This window comes from Rhinolophus sinicus, chromosome 7 (assembly GCF_057876585.1).
Source record: "Rhinolophus sinicus isolate RSI-liver-muscle chromosome 7, RSI-T2T, whole genome shotgun sequence".
In the NCBI taxonomy this organism is placed as follows: Eukaryota; Metazoa; Chordata; class Mammalia; order Chiroptera; family Rhinolophidae; genus Rhinolophus; species Rhinolophus sinicus.
In genome coordinates, this window is record NC_142507.1 from 47,453,819 (window position 1) to 47,465,966 (window position 12,148).

Genomic DNA, 12,148 nt, shown 5'->3' on the forward strand with positions numbered 1-12,148 from the left:
GAGCAGAAGGATCCCCGCCCTTTCATTGCTGGATGTGCCTGTGTGTGTGCGTGGGGGGGTGTGTGTGTGTGTGTGTGTGAGGGGGGTGCATGGCGTGTGTGTACTTTTCCACATGCAAATTGTTGTGCCCTGATCTGGTTGACAGGACTTGAGCACTTGTTTGTAGGCATAATGATGGGTGCCAGTCTGCTCGTTTGGCAGTTTCCTGTTTTGTTTATTGTAAAGAAGTTAAATTAATCTGTGGGACTTTCTGGGTTGGAGGGCAAGGGATATTTACTGTCAACAGGAGAAGAACAAGGAGATGTAAGATACCAAGTTCAAGGGGGCATCTCGTTTCAGGGCAAGAGCATAAAAAGGTGGGCAGAAGCCAACTAACTACAGAAGCCAACGGTTAGGTGTTTGAATGGGAAATGCAACTTAGAAACTTGCTCTTCTGTCAAAGCACAGAGCTACATCCAGTAAAACTAAGTTAGACTCAAGTTCGATTTCATCAACTCTCCTTTTTAAATTATTGTTATTTTTTAATTCCCCCAAAGATGACAGATGGAGGCTCACAATTTGGAAATAAGAACTTAAGTGACAAATTGAGAAGGCGAGTCTCTGGTCCAGGGACACATTCCCAGAGAAACTTAGCACTCAGAGACTAACGTTGCTGTGAGAGCTACCACAAGTGTGTCCCTTGCTGAGAAAAACCAAGACTGCTGCCCCTCTCAGGATTGAACGAGAAGCCATGAAATCCCTGATTGCAGAAAACTTAGACGATTGCCTACTGGATAAGGTAAGGACAGACACTGATCTCTCCCATACACCCTTCCCCACCCCTCCTCACCCCTCCTCAGCCCTCCTCAGCCCTCCTCACCCCTCCTCTCCCCTCCTCAGCCCTCCTCACCCCTCCTCAGCCCTCCTCACCCCTCCTCTCCCCTCCTCAGCCCTCCTCACCCCTCCTCACCCTTCCTCACCCCTCCTCAGCCCTCCTCAGCCCTCCACCCCACCAACCTTGATTCAGAGTTCATTAACATAGTAATAAGTAAAGATGATTTCTTAGGCAAAACCATTGAGAGAGAGAAATAGGGAAAACCTATGATGATAAAAATTATAGCAAAGTAGTTTCCCATTATTTCTCCTTTTGGGGGCTATAGATGGAAGGAGTGTTGGCCAGCATTTTCCCACGGTCCTGTGTTTTCTGAAAGAAAAAAGTCAAAATTTTTCAGGCTGGCATTCAAGTAAGACTTTGACGTTTCTGTTCTCTGCTGCCCTGCCTCTCCGATAGCGGAAATTCTAAACAGTGTTCCGCTAAATCCAGCCTGTGCATGTGCTTTCGTTGGATTATAGAGCATTTAAAATTTTTTTCACATTTGTTACAAACATTTCAAAACAGTGAGGTTGTGTGTGTGTATGTGGGCGTGCGTGTACAAATCCAGATTTTCATCTCTGGGGCGGGGGGGGGGGGGGAATCAGGATACCTAGAAACCGCAGGTCCCAGTTTCTTGCCTGGCAGCCATGGGCTGGTGCTGCAAGTCTATCCAACAAGAAATGTGCTCCCCAGTTGTCCAGGAGCTGCAGCACTCCTGAGTCTGACATCTGCCTCCCTCCCCTATGTGTCCCCTAATCCACTGCTGGAGATGGTTGTGTCTGTTACTCCTGCCCCACAACTGTGCTCTGAGAAGGCCTCAGGCCTGAGCTTCCCGCGTCGCCTCTACCAGGGAAGATAGCCTCTCTCCTCTCTGTTTTTCTGGCTCATAATCATCCTTCAAACTCAGCTCAGAGTCGACTTTCTCAACAAAAATTTTCCTGACACCGCGGCACAAAACATCCGTACCTTCTTGTGGATTCCCATCGTAATTACTACTGGCAATATTTATTTGGCAATGAATTGTATATTGACTTCTGACACCTTTCCTGTTATTATCTTGGGTGGCAGCTTAAACATTAGATTGTTTATAAGTTTCTGGAGGGAAGAACAGAGTCTTGGATATCTTTATTCCCCTTGATATTCACATAGTATCTTTGCACGTATGTGTCAGAAGTGTCTTCAGGATTCATTGAAGATAATGCGAGAACAGTGTAGAAAGGGCTGCAGGTTGAGGCCCACACAGTATCTCCTTTAACCTAATCAACAACTATGTGACACGTGTGTAGTGCCTCCATTTTTACAGAGGAGGAAACAGGCACTCATGCAGATGAAATAACTTGTCCAGAGTCACACAGTGAGATAGTAAAGGTGCTGAGGTTCCGGCTTACTCTTCTTTACCCTATCGCCATATTTCCTCTGCGAAACCCCTCTATGTGTATCTCCATAAACACACATCGAGCACCTGCTTTGTGCAAAACACTGTGCCCAAAACACAGGTCTGGCATGCGGCCTGCTAAGTGACAGAGAAATTCTGTGCTCTAGGTATCTTTAAGGGTGGCCCTGTCCCCCTGGCAGATTTTGCACATAACTCCAAAGGCACAAGGAGGAATTCCGTGAGTAGACAGGAAAATGCTTAATATCATACATGGCCGACCCCAAGGGCTGCAATAGGCTTTAAACGGGCTGCTGGAGGACAGAGGAGGGTTAGCTCTGATGGGACAGGTGTTTCACGGAAGGAGGAGTGGAGACCAAGCCTGTGAGCATGTGTAGGATTTCACTAAGGGGAGGAGTACCGGAGAGGCCGGGCAGGCTAAGAGCCCATTCAGGCAGTGGGCATGGGTTTCACTCCGGGTCACCTTGTCCTTGGGGAGGCAGAGCCTTGCAGTGGTTCTGAATATGGGCTTCAGAATGCACTGCCTGAGTGTGGATCCCTGTTCTGTGACTTACGGACGCTGGGACCTGGGAAACTTACACTTTCTGAACTTTAGTTTCCTCGTCTGTAAAATGGGAACAATCATAGCACCCAACTTCCAGGGTCATTGGGAGGCTCAAAGGAGCTAACCCTTTTAAAGTATTCTGTACACCGGAAGGACTCATCAGTCTTTGCAACTTAGTGCTGCGGTTGGTACAGCTTCTGCTACGTGTGGGAGCTGCACATATTTTGTAGGACCCAGGCATTTGGTTCATGGAAGAATTAGTCTGAGAGATGAGGATATGATGGTGGAAAACCTACAGTCTCACCTGTAGGTACCACTGAATTAATGACTTCATCCCTTTCTGCTATTAACACCTGGAAGATAGAGATGGTGTGTGTTTTTCTTTTGTGTGTTTTTTTTAACTGATTATTAGATTTAATGCAATTCCAGGACTAAAAGTCTGACTTCCTGTTGTCTGGAAGGAAGTTCTCAGCGTTTTTCCCCAGTGGCATTCATCACGATGACATCGCACAGGTCACATGACGAGGGGTATGGCATTCCTGGCATGCTACTTAGCTGTCCCTCCATGACTCTCTCCAGGAAGCATGTCGGAATGCAAGGGAGTCAGAATGATGTTATTATAGGGAACAACTTTGACTTCCCAATCATTTATATTTGAAACAGTAAGTTGACCACACACTTGAGCTATTAATAGTAGCAAATGATGTGTGGGGGAAGGAAAGTAGCTCAGGAAGGGGACATGTTCATGTGTATGGGCCTGTACACATGGCCTGGAGAGAGAGGGGGGCCACAGAAAATGGATGGCACCCTTACAGGTTTCCTCTGATGACTATTTCCGTATAAACTCTGCTTAAGTAACTGAATGTGCATGGTAACAAGTGTAGCAAACTTCTCCAGGGTCAGTGCAGTAAGAGTTGGATTAGGTACATCGAGCATCGTGTGCTTGGTTAATTGAATTCATTTCTGCTTTTGTTCCATCACATCCATAAACGCCGTCTTTAAGAAACAAAAAACACACACCTTTGTTCATGGACGTGATCAGCGAAGGAGGTGAGGGAGATTTAAATCGGCCCCAGAGGTCAAGTGTGGATTGAATATGCTTTGATTCCATCTTCTTAAGTTATCATATTTCCCCCGTAAATCAGCTTCAGCGCTTTGCCATGAAATACATGTGGTGACAAGGCTGCCACTTACAGTACCTTGCTTGCTTCCCGAGGTTTGAGAGGCAAGAAAGGGGTTCTGGGGTCGGGCTGGTGATGGGTGTCTCCTTGTGCGGGAGCCTCCTCCTTGCGCTAAGATGACTCCCTGGAAAGCTGCCTGAGGCCGCATTCCCTGCATCCCCTCTCCCCGACGTGGAATCTTCTTCCTCTGCCTCGATAGGCTACACGTATGGCCAGGACAGTGCGGGGGAAACAGACTGGGGTTTCTAGCTTCTGATTACACCATGGGAGTGACGAGAGCTCTGTGGGACCGAGCCAGGGACACCTCCAGGGACAAACCCCTCTGGGGCTGCTCAATAGCACTGTGATCGATCGTGTATAGATAAGAACCAATTGCACGTAGTGTAGCCAGAGACGCAGGGAGGAAGGGCAGCCCATCACCCAACAGGAAAGATGCTGCCACTTGACTGCAGCGAGCCGGGCCCTGTAGGACAGTCCTGTCCAAGGCAGGGCTGTCCTCCACCATTCCTGCCTCTCTGTCAGGCCTGTTGTGTTACCCTTGAGTGTCTGGGATGCCAGAACAGTCAGCGATGCCCAATAAAGGGACATGTTGAACTTTCATGAGACTTGACTCCAAATTGAGGGCCTGGTGAGATTCAGGAGAGGATAAAGGTAGGTCTTCCTTCTGGAGCCCCCACTTGAGGGTGTGCCACAGTGTGACCGAAAAAGGAGTCGGGGAACCTGGGCGTTAAGTCCAGTCCTGCTGACTACCCATGTGACACTAGGAGACCCACTTTATATTCTGCCTTTCTGAAAAGTGACACCAGACAATGTGATTTCTGAGGTTCCTTCCAATTTCTAAGATCCTGAGTCTAAATTGCAACAGAAGCGATGGTTGAAGAAAATCGAAACCAGGATTTGTGGCTCTGGGCCCAGAACGTATTCCCTTATTCTGACTTTCAACCTGCAGAAAGCAAAATGGGTCTTAAAGATGTATAACGGGCAAGAGCTTCTAGGCGTCGTCTAATGAGTGTGTGAAGTTGTCCTGCCCAGTAAGAAAATCCCACCATCGAATGAGGGCGTAATTTGTGGAAGAGATTCACAGTGGAGAACTTGTTGCAATGGGCTGGTTATTGTGTGGTGAATAAATGCACACACTCTCTCTCTCACACACACACAAGCTTTTATCAGTTAAAAATTATCTTGTAGTGTCAACATGGTGATGAGTCTTTCTTAGCTTATTAACTTGAGAAACAAAATGTAACACATAATACAGAGTCATGGCTGTGTTACTAATATTTGAGTGCTACAGATGCACAAAGTGGACCGGGAGATTTTGGGGGGTTCGCCTTAGTCCTCAAAACACTCTGAGAACTTAACTACATGCGAATATTATCTGATTGCCATGTTCGATCTAGTTAAGCCCTCATTTCCTTGTCCCCACTATTCTAATCAGACAAACTGGCTCTGTCCATCCACTGCCCAGGTTGGAAAACATGGCCCACCACGGGGACCCTTCCTTGCTCTTTTACCCTCCTCCAGATCTTGCCCAGCGCACGCTAACCACAACACCTCAGCTGTTACCTGTGGTGCTGGAGAATATCTTAGAACCGAACCCACCGATATCCCATAGTGTCATGCACCCGCCCACAGCTGCTTTGGCACTGCCTAGCAATCTTCCACATGTGCCCAGACAGACCCACGTTCTTAGAGAAGCTATTTCCTGGCTGTCACCCTGAAGTCCCCTACTTTCCACCTCTCCAGCTCACTCTCAGCACATTGCCTTGTCTCCTGCTCTGTAAAGAAAATAGACATCAGATAGGAAATCTCTCGGATTCCCACCATTCCCTGTCCTTTTCTTTCCTTCTGATAACCCAAGGTGAATTCCTCACCAGGCTTCCAGGTTTGCACAACTCTTCCTGGCTGGGAAATCCTTCCCCAGTGGTTTTGCTCTCTGTTGCCGCTCAGCATTTAAACATGTTCAAACCTGTGTGTCATTTTGAAAAAAAACACCTGTTGGTGTCATTTGTTTGTTCTTCCTTCCTTAGCCACACTTCCTGGAGGAACGCTTACTGCGGTCTTCACTTGCTCCTCTCCCGTTGCCTCCTAACCCACTTCTATCTGGCTTCATGCCCAGCGCTTCTCTGAACACCTTGAGCCTGTTGTAGTTGCCAAACTCTATGGACATTTTTCAGGCCTTATCGTACTCAGCCACGTACTGCTGACTTTGTTCTCAAAATTCTCTTCCTTTATTTTCAAGACCTCTCACTATTCATTTTCCCACGTTATCATCCTCCTCCAAGGCAATTTCTGCTCCAGCAACACTGGAACAATTGTAGTGTTCCCCTGTGCTCCTCATGCCATATTCTCTTTCTAGAACAGCCTTTGTAGCCTTCTCTTTCCAGCTAACTCCTACTCATCTTTGAAAATACAACTCCGACACTCCATGTCTCCAGGAAGGGCCCCCAACCCCCAAATGACATGAAGTTTCCCTTTTGTGTGTAACCAGAGCATCTGTGCAAACCTTCACCTAGGACTAGATTGCTGTGATTTTAGTTTCCAGTTTATTTGTCTTGCTTTGTCGTTTCATCTGTAAACCTCTTGACAACATGGGTGTACAGAACCTGTGGATATTCAACAAAAATTGGCCAAGTGGAGTGGAATCACAGCACATAGAAGCCCTATGCTGGAGAAGACCCTTCACCACAGGCTTCTAATGCATTTTCCTTTATTTTGGGGCATGGCGAATGACCTGCCCCTCTGTGACCACCTTCTGTCTTGCACTTGCACACTCTGGAAGATGCAGAATCTTGGTAGTTTGCAAACGCTCAAGAAAGTTACCTTTGGATGAGCGCACGAGGTTGGACAATTAAGTTCGCGAACTCATCCTAGAAAAAATGCTACATACTCACTGCTGAATATCACTATGGTCACCTTTGAAGTACTCCCTTTGGGAAGCTATGCACCGACGCCAGCGCCTAGTCCACCCTTCAAAGCAATTTTGGGTCTTTTTTAATGGAATCGCCATCAGAACTGTCGTTGTATTACCCTTGATGTCCTGAATGTCATCAAAATGTCTTCCTTTCAATAATTGCTTTGTCTTTGGGTAAAGAAAGAAGTCACTGGGGGCCAGATCAGGTGAGTAGGGAGGATGTTCCAATACAGTTATGTGTTTACTGGCTAAAAACTCCCTCACAGACAGTGCTGTGTGAGCTGGTGCATGGTCGTGATGCAAGAGCCATGAATTGTTGGCGAAAAGTTCAGGTCGTCTAACTTTTTCACGCAGCCTTTTCAGCACTTCCAAATGGTAAACTTGGTTGGCTGATTGTCCAGTTGGTCCAAATTCATAATGAATAATCCCTCTGATATTAAAAAAGGTTAGCAACATCGTCACTTAAATGTCTCGAACTTAATTGTCAGACCTCGTCTATTTCCCTAAACCGGATTTATCTCTTAAGGTATATATTTTTTTAGCATTCGGTTTTCTGTGGGTATTTTCCAGTTCTCAGAGACCTGCTGTGCAGAGTCAGAAGAAACGTAGGTGCATGCCCTTTCTTACAGATCTAGTAGCAAACAGAGGGGTGGGTACAGAGGAGAAGGGAAGCATCCTTTATGGAAAACATAGGCGGGAAATCGTCTGCTGCATGTTAACACACGTCACACTGGTTAATGTCACAAACCTGATCAGCAGGTCTTATCGTCCCATTTAATAGTCTCTCCACTGCGTGATGGTCTGGCCCCTCCTTGGCAAACTCATCTCCTGTCATCCTTCCTTTTCCTTTTCCAAGCTCCAGCCACAGTGGCCTCCGTGCTGGCCCTCGAGCCTTGGCAAGCATGTTCCTACTTTAAGGGCCAACCTGTGATCAGGGGTCACTCAAATGTCACCTCCTTCAAGAAGCCTTCCCGGACTCTGACCCAAAACAGCAACCTGTTTATTCTCGAATTTCTTATCCTACTTTATTTTTCTTCAGAGGAGTTAGCATACCAGATATTACATTATACACGTGTGTGTACATATATATGTATATATCTCCTGTATTTTCAACCAGAGGGCAAATGTCTCTGTCTTGTTCGCTACTATCTTGCTCACTGCTGTGCCCATCACCTAGATGGGCACCTACCACGTGGTAGGTACGAGATAAACATTGAACGGGTTCTTCTCTTTTACAAGAGAACACAGAAGCACCGAGGAGAACCCTCAGACCTAACGTTTGCCCTGGGGTTCTTGGGAAGGCAGGGATTTGGGGGCTGCGCTTCTGTGGTCACCCACCACTGCTCCCGGTCCCATCACTTCCTTATGCCAGTGCCTCAGGGCCTGCGTTGGAAATAACCGTCTTTGCCGCTCCCTTCCCACCCAGGTGGACTTGAGACGCCAGTGCATTTCCCAGGCTGTGGAGGAGGTGCAGAAAGTCATCTGCCGTCTGACCACGGAAATCAGCCACCACGATATCCGATTTCAAGCCATCCCTTACTCTTTCACGTACAATGGAAACATTAAGGTGAGTTGGTCTCGCTTGTCTCCAGGTGCCCACCCTGAGAGCCCAGGTCGTGGGGTGGGCGGGACTCAGTATGTGACAGGCACTCACACCACTAAGAATACTTCCTGTTTCCAAAGCACATGCCAATATAACAATTAACGTTCAGTCGAGCACCCATTCATTTATCAAGCAGCTACTTAATAGATTGGGGACTGGGCAGAGGGCATTCAGGGCATTGTTGGGAAAATAGTTGAAAGGGATAGTCTATGGGTTGCAGGTGGGGGAAGGAAGAAAGTGTAAGACGTGGCCCTTAGAAACTGCAGGAGCAGCCTTGTTCTCCCTGTCCCTGGTGAGGAATCCCTCAGCCACCAGAGCCAGAGTGTGACAACCAGCATTCAGGCAACCCTGTGGTGTGGACAAAGCTGCCCTCACAGAAATGATCCCACTCCAACCTGCAAATGACCTGGTGGGATGGACATTAGGGATGGTCCTTTTAGAGATGAGGGAAGGGAGGCGCTGAGTTATTCTGCATCTCTGTGCTCCTTTGTCTCGATTTTTCTTAGAACCTAAGAACCCCTTTCACTTATATTACACTTCTATGTATCCATGCCCTATTTCCTCACACCAGACTGTAAGTTCTTGATTGTAAGGATGGTGTTTCTTGTTTCCTCCATTTCCAGCAGCCAGCATGGTGCACGGCCTCCAGCAGACATTCACCTTCTGTTGAATGGATGAATGAGTGAGCAAAAGAATTAGTGTGTGAACAAAAGAACAGGTACCACTCACCAGATTCTGGGTCCTGTGCATTTTGAAACAGTCAGATCTTAGGAAATTCATCCCAGGATGAATTTCTCCCATCCCTTTCCACCCTTTATTCATGTGCCCACCGCTACCTCCCAGGCCAACCTAAATTAAACAAAAATAGACCGGTGACTAGGAATAGAAACATAACATCACTTTTCCTAGGGCTCTATCTGAGGGAATTTCCTTCTGGGGTCTGACTTAGAATTCATAGTTTGAAATATATCATGTGTTTATATACATCCTGTCCTGCATATTAAGTTTGGAAAAGAGTTGCAGTGGGGCATCTGAAAATTGGTTTTACCTTCTCTTAGACCAACTTCAACAAGTATTTATTAAGCATTACTTATATGTGACTAGCAACATGGTAGTTGTACTCTTGGAGTCACATGTAAGTGGGTTCCAAGGATGTATAGATTTTGAACACTGTGGTTTTGATTCCCCCACCCTTTTTTAATCCCACCACCTTTCTGTGGATACCAGAAGTCACGTGACCTCACCATCTAAAACATCAAACTATTATTCTCTGAAAATGAGGCAGAATCCGTGGTGGCTGTTTTTGGAGGTCATCTGTGAATTGGCCAGTGACTGGGTCCCTGGGCAAAGGTTGACCAACTTCCATTGTCAGAACTTTCTGTGACGAGGAAGTGGCCCTTCCAGTGTACAGCTGACTGATGGGAAAGGTGCAGGGTGGAGTGAGCTGTCATGATATAATCAAAGGTCAGGTCCCTTTGATGGGACTGTGTATGCTATTGACTAATTTGTTCTACCCCTTGGACTATTGGCCTGACCACTGTCACCCTGACCACTGCTTAACTTGTTCCTCTGGAAAGGGAGCAGGTAGACTCTGATTGTTCCCTTTTCTCATTAATCTTAGACTCATCTCAATAGCTCACATTGTCTCAACAAACAGGCATTCATTTTCCCTGTGATTTTCTAAGTATTAGTCATCAATACTGGCTAGGGGTTATCAGAACAAGGCAAAAAGATCGAGAGGCATTTGCAGAATTGTTTTACCTTTTCTCTCATCCCTTCCCTCCCTTTCTTCATACCAGACCTTTCACCTATCCCAGGTTATTCATTTTTGACTGAGAACCAGCCCAGGATAGAAAAGTAACCATTGAAGAAGCAATCAAGTTCTGGGTCTGTCACCTGCTGGGAAGATGGCAGAGCCCCCCTGAGCTTTAGGCTCCTGATCTGAGACATGTCAACAAAGCCCGTCTTATTATGTGACCGTGAGGATCAAACGGGCTCATACAAGAACTGCAGTGCTTGCTTGTATGTGTGGAACTCAGTGGATACTAGTTCCTTTGCCTGCGTTTTCTTCTCCCCCTCAACGTTAGATGCCGCTAGTGTTTCAGGTCTAGTTCACTCTTCTTCCTTACAGATTCCTGAAACCAAGACTCAGTGGGGTGATTGACAGCCCAAAGCGTTACAGTGTGTTCGTGACAGAACAAAGACGGATGCTCAGGCAGATGCGGTTTCCTGCCCACCTCGTACGTTGCCGAGGATTGAGTCCTTAACTGAGCTGCCTGGCTCAACAGATTGGCTCTGCGAGGACTTCTGTTATTTCCCACATCTGTGAACTCACCCTCTTTCTCTCTCCTTTCCTGTCCCCAGGTTTTGGCCCCCAACCAGTTCCTTGTCACAGTCCCGGTGAGGGGCCTGGCTGGGTACAGGGAGACCAGGGAGCAGCGTTGGAGGTACTACACCCTGGAGGGCACCAGGCTGCCCTGCCCCTTGCGGGACCCGGAGGGCCTGCAGCAGTGGCTGCAGATACAGCAGTTTATGAAGAGCCTGTGGCAGTGGCACGAGGCAGATGTGAACATCGAGGGAGACATTGTACCCGCCAAGGTCCTCCAGGTGTTCCGGAAACTGGTAGAAAACGCAATTGAAACCTGTAGCCTGTCAGGTGAGCTGATGGAGAAAAGTACAAGGAACATTTCTGGCATTTCCCTCTTGCTCTAAAAATCCTCTGCTTGGGTGTGACCTGGAGCTCGTGACCCTACATTGAGAAAACAATCACGTGCTCTTTACACCTGTCCAGGCCCCATCACATGATGTAGCTCTTTTTTCTGCTGTGACACATGGAAGAATGGAGTTCAGTCCCAGCTCCCTCCTGTGGGTTGGAGCAGATTACTGCCTTGGCACAGATATGGCCGGCTTTGGGTTACGCACCCTTTCCAGGATGTTAGTTTAAGAACTTGGGTACCTTTTTCAAAAAACAGACGACTCATAAACCTCAGACCTTTGTGGGTATCAGTGTGTGGAGAGAACACATCTGGAAACCATGGACTTAAACCAAACACAAAATCCAGACGCCATGAAGAACTGATTAAGTTTGATGACCCCCTAATCTGAAGCTACGGTGCAGTGTGGGACACGGGCACACGCGTGCACACGTACCTTTTGTTCACAGAGTAAAGAGGTGCATTCCAAACTGGGAAAAATGGCGAGTTTCCATAATTACACAAGAGTACTTATAAACCAGTAAGTAAATATACGAACAGACCAACAGAAGTAAATGACAAAGAAACATAACCCTTGAGAAAAGAATATAAATGGCTAGTAAAAATTTTTTAAAAATGTTCCATCTAACATGTATGTTGATAAATGTACATGAACACACCTAACAGGTTGACAGAGATGAAAAAATGTGATCCTTGCTCAGTAGATGGGTCTCTTCATACATTGTTCTTGGACGTGTAAATGGGTACCTACTTTTTAAAGGGCAATTTGTCCAGTTTTATTTTGTAACATGCTTACTTGGCAATTTAGCAATTCCAGTTCTAGAAATCTATTACTACAGATACACAAAGAAATATTCACAAGGATATACACCGCCATAGGCTCTATAATAGCAAATAACTAGAAATAATATACATGGCTAACAAAAGAAAATTAACTCAATAAATAAGC

General features: G+C 46.6%; 1 protein-coding gene across 7 annotated transcripts in view; it reads left to right on the forward strand.

The window, feature by feature from the left end:
• The window catches only part of MAB21L3 (mab-21 like 3), a 59,274-nt gene that overhangs the window by 27,246 nt on the left and 19,880 nt on the right, over window positions 1-12,148 (forward strand). For 5 of the 7 annotated variants that reach the window (XM_088799516.1, XM_088799515.1, XM_074318510.2 and 2 more), the window contains 3 exons: window positions 537-778; window positions 8,309-8,449; window positions 10,850-11,141. In XM_088799516.1, the coding sequence (XP_088655642.1) occupies window positions 731-778; window positions 8,309-8,449; window positions 10,850-11,141 (481 nt within the window). In that variant the 5' untranslated portion in view covers window positions 537-730. Of the gene's footprint in view, window positions 1-101; window positions 357-536; window positions 779-8,308; window positions 8,450-10,849; window positions 11,142-12,148 lie in introns of those variants that run through there. The other 2 variants (XM_088799517.1, XM_074318515.2) reach the window with 2 other exon arrangements.